Consider the following 20199-nt stretch of genomic DNA (forward strand, 5'->3'; position numbering starts at 1 on the left):
AGAACAGGTGACAAATACAGTTTGATTTCCATGAGCAGCATGCACACATGTAACTCACTGCTTCAGTCTCATGCATCATTCTAGACGTGTAATCATTATTACCTTGCTTGCGCTTAGCTTCTTAGGTAGCATAGGCTTAAGCGTTTAGTAAAAGCATTCCATAAAAGGTTGGCCAAAATTTTATATAACCATAAAGAGTTAAGTTTAATTTGATTTTAGCACACCTCTTTAGAAAGTCATCTAGCGCTCTTTCTATATGTAAGAGAGCACGAGATGATGGACAGGTCATCTTACCTCGAGCACAGTCAATTCAGCTTTGAGGCCAGGTACCACGCTGTGCAAAGTAAAATCCTCAGGTTCCTAAAATAACAAAACACACAAGGTGCTCATGTATCATGCCACAGCTGAATCAATCTATATAGAAAAAGACATACTGCCATAAAAAAACACAAAGAAACATAATGTGTTGAACAGCAAAAGCTCACAGGCAGACCCAGCTCTTAACAATGTTTATTCCGAATACATAATGCATCAAAGAAAGCGTGCAATAAAGTCATAAATTCCTCCAACCTCACTGATTCTGGTAAGGTTTTCGCCAGATTTCACAACAATTTCCTAATTTCTCCAAGTTGACTATTAACTTTCCAAAGAATTACCGGCTGTTACTGTTAAAGGGATGCTAAACCGAAATTTGGAGCTCACAAAACAAGGCTGCAGCGATAAGCGGGACATCGCGAAACACATACAGCAATACCTCCAATGGTTAGTCATACTTTTCGAAAAGTGTGATTGAACACAACCAACAAGGCATGTGACATCACGATTCTCATTTCCTCTCCTCTTCGCTTTGTCCCCTCGAGCTGGTGAACCGAAGCTAGGAGGAAAGAAGCAAGACGGTCCCCTTCATTCTCAACTGTTCCAGGAGGATCGTGGAGTCACAGTCCTCGCTTGATCGCGCCCTTCTTTTCCGAAAATATGGCCATCCGTTTGAGATATGTATGTATGCATGCATGACGTTTTGAAGTTCATAGCTTCCTGTTCAACACTTCTGCAGCCTTATTTCGTGAAATCTAAATTCCAGTTCAGCGCATGCCTTTAGGCTTTAAGGCCCGTTCACACGTACACCACTGCACTACCTCAGCGTTCGTTCACACATACACCGATGCACTACCTCAGCATTATTAGTCAGTGCTGGAAATAGCGCTTACCTTGCTGATACAGCACTGTTCCTAGTGTTGATATAGCGCTGCAATGTACGTATGAACCGGCTTCAAGTCGAGACCATATAGCAGAAACCTCTCGAGTAAGTTTTCTCTAGTGAAGATCATAAGCAATTTCAACCGAGAGAAGTCCCCCCCTATTTTCCTACAATACCACCTAACACTGCAGTCACAGAATGGTCATCACTGGAACACTTGGTTAGACTAAAGCCCAGTGTGCACTAAGGAGAAAGCTCATAGTCCGAAAGTGCCCAACCAGGGACCCCGGCATTCACATACGTAGACAGCGCCAACAGCAGATGGACGAGCTGTGAGCCGCAGGACACGACCCCCTCCTGTCTCCGAGACGACGGCACAGCTGACCAGCTGCCCAACGGCGAGCGCCCTGTTCTCGTTGCACTTTTTGAGGAACTGTGTCGCCTCGGTGCGTGGAAGAAACCCGTCGACACCTTCCAGCCCGCAGTCCATCGTATATCCATGGTCCTCTACGCTGGACACTGCAGCCTGCAGCACCTGTAGAACAAGCCTCGTCACCAGTCACTCCGCAAATCAAGCTTCCGGCAAACTAAGAAATTGGACAGACTTGTTGGCAAGATGAAACAAAGAAGAAACATAAGAGCATGGGACGGGCAATGACTTTCAACCGACGAGTCTATGCTCCCCTTTATAATCTACTACTCAGCATTCCGATGCTCGGCGAAATTGATTTCCGGTTAACCAGAGGCTTTGGCAGGGAGCAATCATGCTTCAAGCTATTTTTCTAACAGGTTTAACCCAGTAATTTTATTACCCGAGCGGTCACCGCAGAGGACACAACTGTCATCAACAAGCATTGATACGCGAAGGGACCCGCACGTATCAGCGCTGTTTGCTAAATCTTTAAATCAATTTTTTTGTCAGTGCCCCTTTACAATTTCTAAACTCCCAAGCTTTGTATTGCATATATTTTGAGGTTCCAGCCGCTTTGCAACTGTAGGCTGCACACCCTACCATTCCAGTCTGCAACATTGAAGGCACCAGGGAGCTGTTCACTTCCGCCGGATCCAAGGACAGAGTGACGCACACCTTCGGCGAGCCCTCTTTCTCAGGAATGGCAGAAATGACCTTGCAGACAACAGTCTGGCCCTCCCGGAACATTTTGCCAAGCTTAAGCAGCTCCTGCAGAGACAGGCAAAGACAAAACAGTAGTTCGATGAGGCAAGAAAGCCTATCAAGTAAGATTCACATCAAGACTGACTGTTCCCCTACAACCAAAAAACTCGAAATAACGATCGGATCATAATGACAAAGCAACACAGACATTGGCAGCGCAAGCCAGAAATTATAAACTCGCATTTTGTAACTCAAATTTTTTACGGCCCGAAAGAGACTAAACGCCGAAAGAAGTTTTATCATGTATGTTTCGGAGGAAGCTTTCATCATGAAAAAAGAAAAGAAACGTCTTCTCAAAATGCAAATGTGTTGTGTGTTTTCCACTGCTGTTGAAATAAAACTTTGGATCGGGCCAACTGACAGACGACTACACAGGTATTAAAAAGCACAAAAAGACATGGATGAAGAAATTAAACGAACAACATCGACTGTAAATTATTGAAGACTTTTGTCCTTAGGTGACAACTGCCTTAACATGCCATCGAGTGTACTAAATGACAAGAAGGTATTGTATCTTATTGGTTTCTTACAAGAATGCACGTTATGATATTAATTCTTTGGAGGGCATAAACTTGTTAGGTTTTTCTGAGACAATGGTGACAGAAGAGGTGACTGTATGACATACTGTGTTTGATCAAAATTGATTAAATCAGATGAAAGTTAGCACCCACTTGCGTTGCTGGTGTCCGCTCTTCATCTATGTCTACAAAATTTATAAACCGAAGTAATGCTGTTAAAACTTTTGCCGGCAAAAAAAAAAACAATAAAAAAGGTTGCTAGCCTGGTTGAACATAAAAAAACTTGGCATAGTATGCCATACATGCAAAATCAAAGCAAGGATGGATGCTGCCCCACTGGTTGCAAACGTCGCTGCTCCATGATGCTGCCCGTTTCATGAAACTTTAGTGCTCCTAATGACATCCAATGGTCGCCCTCAACTCACCGTATTGTCCTCCTGCACGCCTTGTGCAAACTTGCGCAGGAGTGTGCTGTAGGGCTGCGACACATGCATGATGTCCACCTGGCCCGTGATGGCCCCCGGGAGGGACACCTTGAGCCCAAACTCGTGCGCCTGCTGGACGCAGCCCAGCACCACCATGCCTTCCGCCAGTGTGTGCACCGTCAGAGGCTCGACTACCACCAACGTCTGCTCATCGTCGCCCGTCTGCTTTGTGGACTTCTTCCGCCGCTTCCTGCTCGGCTTCTTGGCCAGGCCGCTAGCACTGGACTGCAAGGTACCAACAAGCTTTTATGAGAACACTGACCCACTCGAGACCCTCAAATCTGCCCCATTTCTTTTGTTGTGCTCGGAGTATGTTTACGTCCCCAGCGCCATGCCCAGATACTAGATTCTAAACTTTGCCGCTACCTAGGAAGGTCACAAGAAACCAAAGTACCTATGCGTTTGGAACGTCGTGGTAACCTCTACTGCATGACTGCTGCCGATTGTTGTCGTTCATGGCCGATTGACACGATGGACCGAATCGAGATTTTCATCCTCGAACCGTGTACCATGAGACTGTCACGTCACCAATTTGCGCCTAGTCCGCCGACTGAAATGGCCAAGCGCCTTTTCAGTTAGGAATTTTTGGCGGGATATTGGCTTGAAAAGCGTTTAATCTGGCAACAGTATGTTTTCTTCGATTTCAGACGAACAAAAAGATGGCACAACATTCTGTTGTGTGCGTTTGCTGGCTCGTTTTGTTGCGAGATTCTCGATTTCACGCGTGAGGATCTGCAGGAATTTTTCCTGGCTGATGCGCTGCAGGTTCTGGTACTCCTCCGGGCCCATGTCAACAAGCTTTTATCAAAATTCATCTAGCATGCTGCAATCTTTTCTGCAAGTGTGTCCACCCTCTCACCCAGCAGAAGCTTTCTTATGGCTGTGGTGTACTGCAGTTGTTGTGTGCGAGTGCTCAGTGCATGAAGGCATCTCCAAACGTCCCTCTGAGAGTCCATGACCACGTCGCCTCTACGTCGAAGCCTCGTCGAGCTGAACCATGCTTGTGTCATGCCTTGGGTTAGTAAAGCTAGTGGAACTTTGCGCTAAGCCTATCACAGTGTTCTGACTTGCTCTGTACGTCGGCACACAATTCTTTTTTACGGTAGTGCCTCTACCGTAGCAGTAAATGTCGCTTTCGCCCTTGGACCACTAGGTCATAGTGCAATACTGACGTTCCGCACAGGGTCGTGAACAAAATTGGTCCATCCTTGCTGTTGTCTGCTCGTCGTCTCCTCCGTGTAGACGCGCTTGGGAGACGGACGATCCGCGGCAAGTCGCGATGTAATCAATCTGTTCGTGGATTAGTCTGCCGTGTAAATTGGCCATAAGACAAACGTCACACGGACGTTGTGTCAGTACCTTGGAAGTACTGAAATGTCGGGAACACCCATTCTACTCTGCACACATAGGTTCACAATCTTTTCCAATGGCTGGAAGTGCAAAGGCACATGTGATATCATGTCTCACAGATTCATAGAGGATGGCAGAAATTTAGCAGGAACGAAATGTTAGCTGACCCATTTTGGGAATACATCACAAATGCTCCGAGAATATTTCCTTCGAATTCAAGCTTTTATAAACTGTTGTTATTCTAAGAAAGAGTCTTGACCATTCCAACGCACCTTGAAGAGGTCATCTTTAGCAAGGTAGAGTTTCTGCGCTCCAGAAGGCCGTCGAACCCCTCCTCTGGGGAGGCTGATCTCGTCCTCCAAGTTCATCTTGGGCACCTGGCATGTCGTACACCAAGGCATTAGACAGTGTGACAAAAAGGTAAGCAACATCTAACTCAAAATAGTAACAAAAAAAAAAACAGTCCCGCACTCTATTAATCAGACATACAGACACCTACATCATTTAATTCAACATTTCGCATGAAAACGGAGAGTAGCACTGAACAACTCGATCGTTTCAATCACTACGAGAGTAATTTCGGGGTCACTTGGCTACGAAGCAAGGAGATACTTCGTTCGACAGCAATCTTTAATCATCTCTTTCAAATATTACGGGCAGCCTCAGGCTTCAAATCACGAGTTTTAAACATGACACCCAGGCTCGGATAAAGGGGCTAACAAGCGAACATACGAGTGACTAGCACGACGAAACATTTCAGAGAACACGTGCAACACAAGTGTCAATGCGTCCCCGATCGCGCACTCGCACAAGCGTCAAATATGCGAGGCGACGAAAAGGTTTTCGAATTACATTACGTATGTACCGTGATGTGCTGCGCAGTCTGCGACTAAGCAGCGATTTATGAAAAGAGCGGTTCGAAAAGATGGTAAACTAACGACGCTCAGATCAATCATCAACATCTCAATGAACTAAGCACGTGGTAGACGATCACAGTGGCAGTCGACGCGACAGAAAAGAATCATTCGAAGGACGTGTAGAATGAACTGAAGCAAAAATCTCACCTTAAAGGGATCTGTTCTTGTACATAAACACCAGGCCCCCCAACAACATAGAGCACGTGCAGTAAGCAGTCCGCTCGACCGCCGCCGTCTACGCGGTTGGCTTGGCTGGCTTGGCTGTTATCTTGGCTAGTTGTCCTCAGACTCAAAAAGTCAAAATGCGGAGGATTTTCTTTTTTTTTTTTTTTTTTTCATTTTTGTCATGGATTGTGTTGGATTGTTATCCGCCTTCCAGTGCGCTCGAGCGTGTTGTTTGCGACATAGAGTTATTATAATGTACGCTAGAGGTTCAAGTGGCGCTAGTGTGCTGACGCAAATTGAAGCAGACAGCAACCAGTCGAAAATTGACTTCCGGTAATACATTTCTATGGGAAAAAGTGAGTGCATTTTCTCTCTGCGCTCGATCATAAGCGCAAATATCCCGAATAATTCATACGTAATAGGTAGCTTAGAACATTTCTCAGTCATGCCGACGAAATAATTGGTCAATTGCGGTGTTTTTCTTTCAAATTCATCGCAATAAAAACGGTGCTAAAACAGCTTCGTACGTGTATTTATGTGCACTGTCGGACACTGTTAGCGCGAACACGACGTCGGCGCTTTTCAGCGTGCCCCGTGCCAAACGAACGAAGAACATCTGGAAATTAAGAAAGACGGCAAGAACTACGCAGTAACACCGGATCAGTAACATACACGTGCATGTACGATCAAAATTGATTGAAGGCCACGTAATCTATTCCTATTTTAAATAAGTAAGTACCGTTTTATTCTTCCTGCTGTGAGCGAAGCTGCTTGTTCTACGTTCAAAATATCACTCGCACGCTCGAAATCTTTGAGAACAAGTGCCAGATAAAAGCTGCCCGGCAGAAAAAACAATACGAAGACACCTTTCATAGCAAACGGACTTTATTCTCTACGTTTTGAATGTTTTTATCCGCTCATGCACGACGGGGTCATTTTTATATAGTGACAGGGCTGGCATATTAGCAATATATAAGCGTCACCGGATTGCTGGCGAGCCTTGAACACACTCTACATTCCTTTCTATTGTAATTTTGCTTCGAATCGTCGCTTGTTTTTACACACCTGCTGCGGAACACACGTTTGGGACTGAAATGTAGCGAAGTTAAACATCGTTCACTGATGAAGAAAAATGCGCTAACTAAAGCAATTACACTTTTACAGTGTTAATCAAGGTACATACTATTCGGTACGACCCAAATAACCAAAGTGTTCCGTGTTATTTTCCGGCGAAGAGACAAAATGCACGCGCGCTTTCCCATAGGAATACACAGGAAGACTGGAAAAGTAGACTGGTTGCTGTCTGCTTCAATTTGCGTCACGGAAGTCGCATAGACACTAGCGCCAGTTGAACCTCTAGCGTACATTATAATAACTCTATGGTTTGCGAGCTGGAGCTTGAACGCGGGAAACTTCGAACACTGCGGCTGTATTCGTCTGTAGCAGAGTGGCCGGAGATATTAATGGTTGCGATCCGTTTAATCAAGCAGAGGCTTGTGCTTCGTAACTGTAATTAGTAAAACTTAAAACAAACGTTTTTTTTTTTTTTTTTTTAACGAAATTCATTAGCATGCGAACCACAAGTTCTTCTGCTTCTTGAACAGGAATTGCGACGATGTCAGAACGCCGAGCTCTTATTGACTGATTGAGAAAAAAAAAAAATAGTGGGTAGACCCCAAGGCATATAGCATTGAGGTAATTGACGTCTACCCACTATCCTTTCAATCAAAGCCAATCAGAGCTCGGCGTCTTTCTGATGTCAGTGCAACCCCTGTGCAACAAGCAGGCGACTTGCACTCCGCATTGGGCGGTGCCTCTGGGCAAGGCGGAGCACAAGTTTCTTTTGCAAGAGTTGTGGTGACGTCAGAATGTCGAGCTCTGATTGAAGTGTATTGATATTGATAACGATATTATTTATTGCACTTGACAAGTAGAAGTAATAATAATAATAATAATTTTTATTTGCACAGATTGCGATACCCACTCGGCAGCGTGCAAGGCTAAGCAGAAAGGTTGAGACCCTTACGCAGGTGCGCCTGCTAGCCCGCCGCCAAGTGGGGAAAAAATAAATACAAACACTCAAAACAGACAGATACATATACAAAAACGGTTAGCAATCCCATGCCATTCTAAGGCAGAGCACGCGCTCTCACACACACACACACACCGCACGCACGCGCACTTATTTATCCATCTATTCCCCCACCCACCCCCCCCTCCCACACACACACACACACACACGCACACACACACACACACACACACACACACACACACACACACACACACACACACACACACACACACTCTCTCTCTCGCGCGCGCAGAGTTTACCAAAAATTGCCTGCCCGCGCCCGCCAACGCTCGCGGCAGGGCGAAACATGGGTGGTTACGTCCCTCCCCCCGCGGACATCAGTTTACCATACTTTTTGCACAAGTCCAGGGACTCCTCCCTGCACCGCGGGAGAGGCTGACGCTCCTTCAGCGGAACAGAGAGGAGTTCCCCGATGGGGAACTCCTCTCTGTTCAGGCGTGTACAGGTTCAGGCGTGTACAGGTTCAGGCGTGTACAGGCGTGCTGGTGCATAGAGTTATGTGCTGGTGTTGGGGGAAGGCTGACGCCCATGCACTATTGTGCCCACAACACCGACCTAACACTCTTAGAATATATATATATACATTTGTACAGAAGCAAAAAAAAAAAAAAATTTTGTGTGCTTACACATTGATTTGTGTACTCTTATAACATGTATAGGTTGTACAGAATGGTGAAGTAAATCAATAAAAGAACTAAGTAATTAAGTTAGAAGTCAAGGGGGAAAAGTTTTAAACACCGTTAGAGGGGTCACGGAAAAGCGTCTCAGCTACTTCTTTTGCCTCTTGGGGATCAGAGGGAATGTGTTCGGTGAGGTTTGGGGGGAGCCCCCTCCAAAGCGTAGCTGCCCTCAGCAGGCATGACTCCCCATGCCGTAATGTTCGGGACATCACGGGCTGGACTCTACCTGTTCTTCTGTTCCCCCTGGGGGCATCATAAAGTTCCTGTTGGTTTGGTCCCATGATCCTGCAGAACAGCCGGACAGATGCTACTTGCTGTCGCTGGTGCAGGCTCCTTCAGGCAGCAGTCTTCAGGAGGTCACTAGAGGGTACTTCTCTGTAGGAGAGTGGGACTGACGGTGGGGAAACGCTGCGGCGATAGCAAGTGTAGGCGGCACGCCGTTGCATATCTTGTAGTGTAGTTTGGAGATATTTTTGCTGGGGGTACCACACCGCAGAGCAATACTCTAGGTGGGGCAGCACCAGCGCAGTGTAAAGATGGCGGAAGGTGTTAGGTGTCATCCCTCGTGTGACTCGAGTGACAAAGCCCAGCATGCGTCTTGCTTTTGATGTGGCGCTGTGGACCTGGGGGGCAAAGTTGAGGCGGCTGTCCAGGATGACACCAAGGAGGGTTGTGGAGGGCACATGCTTTAGTAGTGAGCCACCCAGGGTTAAGTTTGAGGCTTGGCTTATAGTTTTCGAAGTTTTGGAAGAGATAGAGAATGTCATTGCAACACTTTTAGAGCAGTTAAAGGGTAATTTGTTTTCGGCCGACCAGCGAAAGCACTGGTCGAAGTCGTCCTGAAGGGCTTGGTAGGAGCTGTCAGAGCAGATTGGCTGAAGAAGGGACAGGTCATCGGCATACATGATTGGTGTGGAATTTAAGAGTCTTGCAACATCGTCAATGTAGATCAGGAATAATGTTGGGCCCAGCACGCTAACTTGAGGCACTCCAGTGGGTAGACCTCAAACAACGTTATTAGATTAGCTCAGTTATGGACTTACACCGTGGTTATGGTACTGCTCATATATTCTGCATGCACGAGCAGTACCCCCCCACTGGTAACCCCCCTCACCAAGGCTGTGTTCCAAAATTTACTTGAACCGACTCCGGAGTAAAGGTTCGTACTGTGGCGTTTCAAAACTTACTCGAGCTTACTCTATATGACGTCAGAACCCGCGTTCCAGAAGCGGGTTGTTTACTCCCGAGTAATTACTCACGCTACCCTCCTCGATCGGGGGGTAACACTGATCTCTATGTTTATGGGGGGTAACGTCCGTAACGTCGGATCAAATCGAGTAAATACGTCGCGTGATCTGTTCGTCGTCTGCTTTCTGTGCCGACGTCAAAGCTCACTTGCTCCGTTGGCTTTGGGGGCGGACGTTCGAAATAACAAGCAGCCATTTATGTGGGGTGATTGCGATTTGCTGTTTTCAACACAGGAATTGACTCTACCACAACCACCTTTCCAAAAACCGCTTCTAGGCCGCCGCCATGTTGCTGATCCTGATGCGGCTGGTGCGACTCTCGCGCCCTCTATCATCTACAAATTTTTCGCCACTCACTTGGACTGTGAAGACCCGATCAGCACGGTTCTCTACCTATGTTTTGCGGTTTTGCATTCGGCGTCTTCTCGACCTTCTTGAAAGTTTCTACTTAATTTTTTTTATGCGTGCTGGGCACCCTTTTTGTGTTATCTTCCATTGTGAGAAATAAGGCTGGTAAGTGCCTGCCATTCAAGCTGTTCTGCTCGACATTCACGGGAAACGATGGAGTTGAAGGACGTCGAACGACCCTCGAAGCGATTTTGCGAACATTGTTCTCCCCCCTCTCAGAGATAATCCGCGTAGAATCCTCAGTCATCTCCAAAAATAGTTGTCCGGGTTGGGGTGGGAAACGAGTCAATCGCGTTTGTGCATTTGCCTTAAAGGGGTGGTGCAACGATTTTATGATTAAAACAATTTGCATCTCGTCATTTTTACGTTGTTTATCGTATCCCAGAGGATAGAAAAACACTTCCTTTATTAAAAATGTCGCGATTCCGCTGCATAATCGCAAAGCAAAAGTCGACCTTTTTCCCCCACCTGCAGCCCCAAGTGGCAGCCGAAGGAACTGCGGCGGAAAGATTACGTGACCTCGCTCGGCTCTAAGCTGCAGCATAGCGCCCGCTAATGTACGCAGAGAGAGGGAGGGGTAGCGTCCTCCGAGATAGCACACGGGAAGCTACACGGCACTCCGAATGACGTCCCTGGGAGTGCGACCAGGTGTGACCCTGAAGACTGGGAGTGAGTTGAGGGGTGCCCGAAATGCCAATCTTTATCTTTTTTTTTACGCAACAACTAGGACACGCAGGCGAAATCGGTTTTCTGTTCCTTACTTCAGAAGTGTCAGGGGGCAACTTCCAGAAATCTTTGACCGAAGTCCGAAAATTGTTGCACCGCCCCTTTAAGCTGTGGTGAAAAAAAGGAAGCTCTCCCCAAAACGTGCCCCAAAACGAAGTCATCTTGGATTCCGTCCGTTCGTCAATATGTGACTGTCGTCCACTGTGACTGTGTTATTTGAGATCTTTCTCAAATAAATTATTTTTGGATAACGCTGCATCGTGTGGTACTTACAATATTGTTCGAATGTTAAAACTTGCTAAATTGTATGTCCGTGGCCTGTCCATCGGTAAACACGTTATTTGTGAGCGTGAAAAATGCATACCTTTCGGTTATCTTCTGTTTTAAATTATTTTCGACAGCTAAGCGCTCTGTCGTTTGACACGCAGTTAATCGGGAGGCGCCGTCAAAAATTATCGTAAAAAAGAAAAACTAACATTTCATACTTAGTTCGACGTGAGCGCGTTGGTGAAGTGAAATAAAAACAGAAAGAATGAACATGGGGACGGACAGAACAGCACGAAAGAGGTGCTGTTTTGTCCGTCCCTATGTTCATTCTTTCTGTTTTTCAGTCGCATTTGTTCTGTCGCGCGCGTACCCAACAAAAATAGTTTACAGTTTCTTCTTTTCTCTTTTTTTTTTTGCTTTTTGATTTTTTAAATGTGGTACAATGCGTTCTCCATGTCCTCAGGAAAATACATTCACCATAAAACACAAAATACAGCAGGAAAAAGCGCCGTTCACACTCTTGCAACCGAGTACGACCGAGAGAGACGAGACCGGTTTTTAATCCTCTTGCGACTTCTTAGGACCAGCTCCGCAGCAGCGCGAACGGTCCTAAGAAGTCGCAAGAGGATTAAAAACCGGTCTGGTCTCTCTCGGTCGTAAAGATCGCGCCGCTTTTGAGTCGAAACGATCGTCTGCTAAAGACGCCGGCTCTCGGCGACGTATGCTCGTTCGTTGGCGGCAGTCGGCATCGCGACCGCTTGCGCCATCTCTTGTCTCCTGTGCGAAGCGGCGCCGCATTGTTTGAAGACCGGTGACTTCGCTGCGTTTCCATAGGAGCTAAGCCTTTTTCTTTCTTTACTTTTTCCTCGGGTAAGTTTGCTCTTTGCAAATTTTACACAAAAAAAAAAAAAAGCACCATCTGTGGGCAACGCTGCACAAAGTCGTAGCGCGATAGGTTAAGAAACCGAATTTTGCGGTCGATTTAAAAAACCTGGCCGCTCCTTGAATCACCCAGTAGTATCGTCTCTTCGAGTGCTTTCTTCATGATCAAAAGATTCGTCTGCTATTTTCTGCCATCGCTGCTGTGTTTTCTGTTTGCCGTAGCCCAAGACGAAGCTAATCCGCGTAGTATCCAGGTGATTACCCCGGCCGTTGCAAAATCGAGTCGCGGATCGTTACTCGTGATGTCAGGTGGTATTACCCGCTGACGTAGGACGCAGGTTACTCGGGTAAGCTTTGGAAAATAGCCCACGACTCGCCTCCCGTCGTTCGACGCGCCGGACGGCTGCTATAGTAACTGCTGTGTATTCTATGGACCACTGTACGTTTCGAAGCGCAGCGTCTAGGTGGCGTTCCACCGTACTCTATGGAATAGGGAGGCTCAAGCAAGGAGGTTAGAAGTACTAGGAGGGGGCACGTTGCAATATTGGTGAAGCCTAGTCATAAAAAGTTTAAACGATTTTGTGCCCAGCGTGACCGCAGATCCGTCTGGCGATTGGTGCGCGTGACATGTCACGTGTGAGATGGATGGTTGATTGTAGAAGGACTCCTTGCAGGCTTGCGCGCGCTCCGTCCGGTAGGTTTTATCAGGTCGAAGGCTAGACTGTGGTGTATTCTAGTACCCTACAGCAAGACGAAGGCTAGCTACGGTCACGTGATGTGGTCACGTTGGCATGGTAAGTGAGGAGAGTAAGGAGGAAAATGAGAAAGAGGCGAGGCGTCAAGGGAGCATGGCTTGTGGAGGCTACGCGGTTGACGTCATGCCCTCTCCTTCCCTTCTATCCTCCTTGGGCTCAAGTGAGGGTGGGTGCAACTGCTAGATCGGCGATCACGGGACATGGACACCATTTAATTGCTAAATTTTGCCGGGAGTCTATGGGGCAAAGGGTCGTTTTCCTTCCTAACTCAGGTCATAAAAGCCCATTAAGGTACTTGAATAATTTACACAAGGTATAAATGATTACTTTTCCATAGCCACCAGTTTTGTTGCGATAGGTTAAGTATTTTTTTAACGCGAAAAATGGTAAATTCAGCCATCTTGGACGTTGCTGCTTGTCTGGCAACCTTGCTTTCTCCGCTCGACGTTTGCAATTCTCGGAGCGAGAAGGAAGCAAGAGAGGCTGCGCCAAGGCGCTCGTTGCTTGCAATGGGAGGCGAGAGGAGGAAAGGCGCATGGAGCAACAGAGTTGCAACAGAGCGGGCGCCTGCTCTCGTGCACGCAACACTGGCACATATCCTTTCTCGAATCCTCTCCTTCAGTCGCCGCCATTATATTGCAAACGCTCTCCAGGTTTTGAGTTGCGCCCACCCTCACTAGAGCCTCCCTACTATGGAACACACAGTTCGTAAACGAAAATCTAGATGGCGCTCCAAATGACGGGAGGTCAACAAAACACTCAGTTGGGAAACTCGCCGTCGAAACCTGGGCCGCTGGCGTCCACTGAGACCGAGCTAAATACGACAACAGCGCCACTCTTTATCATTTGTCTCTACTGTGGTCACCTTGAGCTTTTAGAAAGTATGTTTTTACGTAAAAACAAACGGAAAAGACTCTTTTTGTATGAAATTTATTGGAGTTTAGTACAAAATGAAGGGCGCGTGATGTTTTCTAAAATCTTTAGTTTGCTAGTTTTTGCGGAACAATTCATATTGTTTTTATACAACCATGCCTCAGCGGTGCTTTCAGGTAGCGCGTCCCGACCTAGGTGCATTTTAACTTCGGTAGCAAGACGCGGCGCGTCCGCTGTGAGGACGGGGGTAGCACCCCTGTAACCTCTTCCGCTGTATCTGTTTCGGCGCCAAAATGGCAGATTAAAGCCAAAATAGAAGTAACGTGCAGTTCCTCGAGTGGCCGCTGCGGGAGAAATAGCGGCGTTGTGTTCGCCATTAGCTCGGTTTGGAGGACAGATCGGGGCCACTTTTTCAGAGCAGTCTCTATGGCAGTTTCCCAACTGAGTGGTTCTAGTAACGTTGCGGGAGGTGCACTGATATGAGTGATGGGGGGTACCCCCTTCCACGGGAGTTCCACAACTGAGGTAACCTTGTAACATCTACCTCGTTGAGTAACATTGACCTCAAAGGAAGCTGCCTTGAGGTCTACCAGAGCTCGGCGTTCTGACGTAACCTCAACCCCTGCAAAGGAAGCAGACGAAGTTGCGCTCTGCAATGGGGGTGGATTGAACGGTAGTTTTGCTGCTCGTGCCTCGGGGAAGTGTCGGGGACCTTGGAGGGAGGAGGCACCAAAGCTGGACACAGGTGATCATTGTTCCAAATGTGACAGCATTTCTTTATAATTAGGATTTTCAAAGAGTTGTTCAATTTAAGGGTGTATTTTGGAGATTATTTTCCCAGATTCGGACAGGTCAATTCGCGTTTTGCTCTGGGCCAACACAGCTAGAAATAAATAAAGATTTGTTCCCGTAACGCTACAGTTCTTATTCAAGGACAGCTCCACTTCGGAAATTTTTCGGTTTATCTCAATTTTGATAAAACCTAGCTCGGAGGCTAACCTTACAGTGGGTTGGTAATCTCAGGCTTGAGCTTACAGCGAGTCTCGTCGAAGCCGCCAAAGGTTCGGCAAGCTAGGGTATACCATCTGGATGCCAGTGGCTAAGGCGGTGTGCATACACATGGAAAGAAATTGTTGACGGAACATTGGATGTGTCGATGAAGCAAACGCAGGCACGTTTCGACGAAACGATCTGCCAGTGAAACATTGTTTGACAAACCGATTGCCACTGCTTATATGGGTGGTTGGGATTAGAGCCACTGTATATAGCTGACATATGCTCTAGTTCGGATAGACAGGGCGAGCCTATGCATGGTCCCAGGGCACGCACAGGAGGCGCCACGGTCGGCTGCTAGTCAGCGCGGCTGGTGGCCAAGAAAGGCAACTTTGGCAAGGTCATGTCACTGAGCGATTGGACACGAGTGCTAAGTCACAGCTCGGAACGGCGCTCCGAGATTCGAGCTCGAGATCGGGTACAATGATTGCGGCCGCAGGCCGTCCTCAGCGTTGCAAAAATTCCCCATAGAATGGCACCACTTGTCAAACCAAGCTTCATTGCCCGGTGGGTATAAAAAAGTATTCATCGTCGGCCATAGCTGTGTGCGTGACTGCCGAGCGCGTGCTCGCGGGTCAGTTCTTTTTGAACATGCATCACGCACCATAAAATTGCCGGTCTTATCACCCTAATATTGTGAGCTCGTTCTGAGCATGCGCTCTAAACATCGCCTTCAAATATGGCGTCTAGTAAATACCCCCTATTAGCGGCGAGATGTTTGGGCGGCGCCTTCCTATGCTTCCTTCTTGCCACGTCATTACCTTGTGAGCAACAAGTTCGATGGTATTTGCAATTAGCATGGGTGGAAGCTTGAAATCATTGCACTCTCAAAACAACACTGCTAACACCCTTAAAAAGTTTTTACGCTCTTCTTATTTCCGTCGATGAGTAATCGTTTGCCGACGTCTTAGTCAGCATTCGGCCAATCGTGGCAGGCCGACCACGACGCTTTCGATCGCGCACGTCACCAATAGGGTTGGGCAGTTGCACAGGGTGCCATCAAAAGGGGGGCGCCGCCACGCCTCCCTTTTGAATATTTTTTAGCCTTTGGATTTATTTTAGCACAGCGCCCGTTCGGTGTTGGAATACGGTTCTCGTCTAGCTGACAAAACGCTCGTGTTGGACCACTACGCAGATATTCTAACAAGGTGATGTCGTACCTAGTAAATAGGGGCATATAAAAAAGTATAAAAAAAAGGGGGGGGGGGGGGGTCCCACGGCCATGGCTGGAGCTAGCCCAGGGCGCTTGATGGTGTAGGGCCGGCCCTGGGGATAGGCAACCCATGTTCCATGTCTGGCCTTTTTAAAAGTACATTTCACTGTTCATGAGAGGCACAAGAATCAATTTATCCCTGCCGCTAAAATGAATCGAATGATATCTGTACATGCTGAATTTAAAGCATAGACAAAGTTGTCAAAATATCCCCCCCCCCCCCCCTTCCCTTTGAACCATGGGTTGTTACTTTAGCCGCTCATACATTTCGTGTGTCACAGTACCCAGAAGCATTTGTAAATTATTTACAAGAACTCGGCAAACTCTACACGTGTTCCACACGAGATGCCTTACACAAAACACAAACCCTCAGTCTGCATTCACGAATGGCCAGCAGCTACAGCAAATGTCAGGACAAGTAGCATATGTGGTAGACGAGCTAGAAAGTGTTGTGTCAGTCTCAAAAAGATCACCAGCAGGGCTTGAGTGCTCTGGACATCCATTATCATCAAGTCCTTCTGTAATCTTCTCAGCTGCAAGCCCATGTCTTCCTTAGGGAGCTGACTGTCCCAAGTAGGACCCTCCAGATTAGGGGCTGGGTGGAAAGAGGGACAGTTTGGGGCTTTAGCACTCCCTCAAATGTGATCAACCCTATATGAATGACATCATTCTTCACGCTCGACGCATTAGCCTCCCTCACCCCCATTTCTCAAGCCACAGGGACCCCCAACCCCTTCCTGAAAAAATTTCCCCAGGCTACACCATTGCTCCAGCTGCAGTCCTGACTCATCTTCTCATGAACTCACATTGTTCAGAGCGGTGTCTTCGTGAAGCCCTCTCCCTAGGCGTTATTGTAAACCAGTGGTTCTCAAATGGGGGTCCGCGGACCCTTTGGGGTCCGCGAGGGCAATCTTGGGGTCCGCGAGGGCAATCTAAGGGTCCACGAGGTCCTGATAAAAGTTGTCTCTTTTCAGGTCGAGATGAAATGTTTGTTTTCGGGCCAGTTTTCTCGTGTGTATGTCAATAAGAGAGGTCTACTTCACACTAGTCCTTAATTATAACCGCTTATTAAATCATTATTATATATATCCTCTACCTTTCCACTCCTCTCACCACGAACGGGGTCCTCCATCATCCCCGCCGATCCACAAATGCTCCGCGAAACATCTATGGTTGAGAACCGCTGCTGTAAACAACGAAAATGAGGAGCCAGCTTAAGGGGAGATGTGGGGCTTTAGACTTATTTTCTTATTTATAAAATAATACTTATCATATTATACACTGATATAACACATCTCGCACCTATTCGAAGTATGCAATCAGATATTGAATAACTTTGCTAGAACCCGAGTTATGGGAGGTCAGTCTAATTTGATTAGGCCATTTCTTACGGGTCGTTAGTGCAAAATGATTCGTAAATTATCAAATTTTTTAATGCAACTGCATTTACAAAGGTGTAATTTGCGAGGTGAGGCTATTTTAGATCTCACCTGGGAGAGTTACGTAACTAAAAAAAGATTGTAATTATAGTATAAAAGACATGCTTTCTCATTATCTAAGAAAACAATTAATTGGATAGAACTCTTAAGTTAGAAGACTGTAAAAATAGCACCATCGCACAGATCCTTTCTTCCCGATTAAAATGGCACCAAACGTGTTAATATTGTCCAAGACAAACTTCAGAAGATGCCTGTAAGGTATCGGTACTTGTTAAAAAAAGTTTGGAGAGAAAAAAAAAACAAAAAACAACAACTTTGAAGTATGTGTATTCCTAGTCCTACTAAATATTCATAGAAAATTAAGACTTCATATGTTCTTTCATATTTGAAAATTACATAGAGTAATAATATTTTGCACAGAGCTGGGTGAATATGTCTTAACACCAGAAAACGATTTTCTCAAAAATGACTTTCCCCCAATTTTTTTACCATTTAAAGACCAGCCTCCCCCTTAACAGCGAGGCGATAATGAGAAACAAAATTGTTTGGAGAAAACATTTAAGACAGAGTGGCAGTTCATGCTCCGATATCGTAATTAAATTGAAATAAAGGTGAAAAAAATTCAGACGCGGTGCAATGTTTAAAAAATGACGATACCTCGCCTTTTCTTCTTTTCATGTCTCAAGCTTAAATGCCTGTCATCTCATCGGTGCAACCAATCCTTGCGTTTCTAGATTTTGCGTTAGGTCCGTAGCTCGATGGCACAACACATCAATTGCAAGGCAGCACAGTCGTTTTAGGATAATGGATTGTGCAACAAAGACTGTAAAGAACATACTGTAATAACCCGAGAGACGGCCCACCCCCGAAAGATAACCCGCCCCCTATTTTTGACCAGCTTTTTTTTTTTAATATTGAAAAAAACTTTTAGTAATTGCTGGGCCCTGGTCAATGGTGACTTCAGCAGAAATAGTGTTACTTAGTCACAGCGGGAGATAAGCAAACATTGCTGACTGAGAGGACAGTCGTCTTTGGGTCATCGCCTCTCCCTGCGATCACAAATTCCGCATGCCACAAAATTGAGAACTAGTTTTTTATCGACTTTGTTTTATAACACACCTAAAGTTAGCCTACTCATTTCCACCCGATTTGGTTTCAGCTTTAGGTGGGCTATCTCGCGGGAGATTATGGTATTACTATATGGCAGTGATCATAGGCGTAGACTACGGAGGGGGGGGGGGGGGGGGTATCGCGGCTCGTGCCCCCCCCCCCATGGTGAGATCCAGGGGGGGCTCTGCCCCCCCCCCCCCCCCCCCCCCCCGGGCTGGGGCCATGATCCTTACCGAGACGCTGTTTACGTGCCATGTAACGAGTTTCTAGTAGTGGCATGTAAAGAAAATAATGCACACGTTGCCTTTATTGCCAAAATACATGAGAAATAGAATCCCAGCGCGCTTCCGGAAAGAGAGGGTAGGTGCGGAAAAGCCCCCCCCCCCCCCCCCCCCCACCTTCCCCCCCCCCGCGGCCCGGGAAAATGGAAAGTCTACGCCGCTGGCAGTGATCCTTCGTTGCACGCAGTGAAGAGAACGATGTGATCGTCTGAGAAAGACCCTTCTCAAATATCAGCTGCACAAGAAAGTGCATGGTTTATCACCATAATGATGATAATGAAAATACTCCATTGTTAACTTGGCAAGCTGATGGGAGAAAGTGATTTTCTTTTTTTCAGGAGACCACTATAGCTTCTGCTCCAAATCAATCTCAGCTGGTGGCGACGTCCACCAGCTGAGCTACGGTCCACGCTTTTGCAGCCCGAGCGAAGTCGCGACTGAAAATAGCGAGCAGAATCTCATCGTGGGAGCCCGGCTTTAGCGCCCATTCTGTGGCGTCCCCGTGAAATGAATCGCCGCACATCACATTATTCACGCAAAATTTAGCGGTGTTACGAGCCTCGTTAATTTTGCTGAAGCCGCTCAAGTAGTCAGACATTGTTAGGAGGACGTAGAATCAGCAATTCCAACGCGAAAAAGAGCACGCGGGGACTCACAGTCACACCGACGCCGAAAACAACGGAATTCAATGGTTTGTTTATGGGCGACGGCGAGCTTCTTGCCCACCGTCTACCGCGCATGCGCGGCGCCGGTGGTGTCCGCTAGGGGCGCTCCGGTTTGTTTGTACACATGAGTTGGTGTTAGAAGTTTAAATCCTACTCCCGATTTTTGAACGGTCGAGTTTTCGTAGCGAAACCTAGCCACATGTATTTGTCCATAACAACGACCCTAGCAACGGTTTGTTTAGACCCATGACGTCACACTTACGGGGTCAATAGACCTTTTGCTAAGTTTCCCAAGCCCCGAGGTGCATGCTACGAGTGTAGTTACACGCGCTGCACGTGCTAACGTCTGCAGTAGTAACTGTTCTAAAGCAAAAAGCCTAAAACCAATTCTGCCTTGCACGCGCGTTCGTCAAAGCCCTTTTATGATTATTTACTTCGAATCTTTTATAAAGGGAAGGCTAGCGCGAGGGGATCGTAGAATTACACTACCAGCGTTGTCCTTGATGCTCGGGTAATTTGCTAATAGGTCTATTTTCATTGTTCAGTTCAGGCGCCGAGATGATTGGTAGCTGTCAGCAGGTGGAGTTTTTCTATCAACCCAGAGTTAGAATGTTTCCTTCTTTCTGTTGTAAGCAATCAGAAGACAAACACCAAATCTGAGGGTAATAAAGTACTATGAACATTCAAACATAACGGCC

At 46.8% G+C, this 20199-nt stretch overlaps 1 protein-coding gene across 1 annotated transcript in view; it reads right to left on the reverse strand.

The window, feature by feature from the left end:
* LOC8039891 (protein RRP5 homolog) overlaps positions 1 to 5921 on the reverse strand; it is a 56363-nt gene extending 50442 nt beyond the window's left edge. The window contains exons 1-6 of the mRNA XM_029974497.3: positions 5790 to 5921; positions 4998 to 5102; positions 3316 to 3600; positions 2211 to 2378; positions 1500 to 1733; positions 295 to 360 (exon numbers count right to left, since the gene is read on the reverse strand). Coding sequence (XP_029830357.2) covers positions 295 to 360; positions 1500 to 1733; positions 2211 to 2378; positions 3316 to 3600; positions 4998 to 5093 — 849 coding nt within the window. The 5' untranslated portion in view covers positions 5094 to 5102; positions 5790 to 5921. The remainder of the gene's footprint in view (positions 1 to 294; positions 361 to 1499; positions 1734 to 2210; positions 2379 to 3315; positions 3601 to 4997; positions 5103 to 5789) is intronic.
* Between the last annotated feature and the right edge of the window lie 14278 nt (positions 5922 to 20199).

The sequence above is a fragment of the Ixodes scapularis genome, unplaced genomic scaffold (genome assembly GCF_016920785.2).
Source record: "Ixodes scapularis isolate PalLabHiFi unplaced genomic scaffold, ASM1692078v2 PGA_scaffold9__187_contigs__length_104089568, whole genome shotgun sequence".
Lineage (NCBI taxonomy): Eukaryota > Metazoa > Arthropoda > Arachnida > Ixodida > Ixodidae > Ixodes > Ixodes scapularis.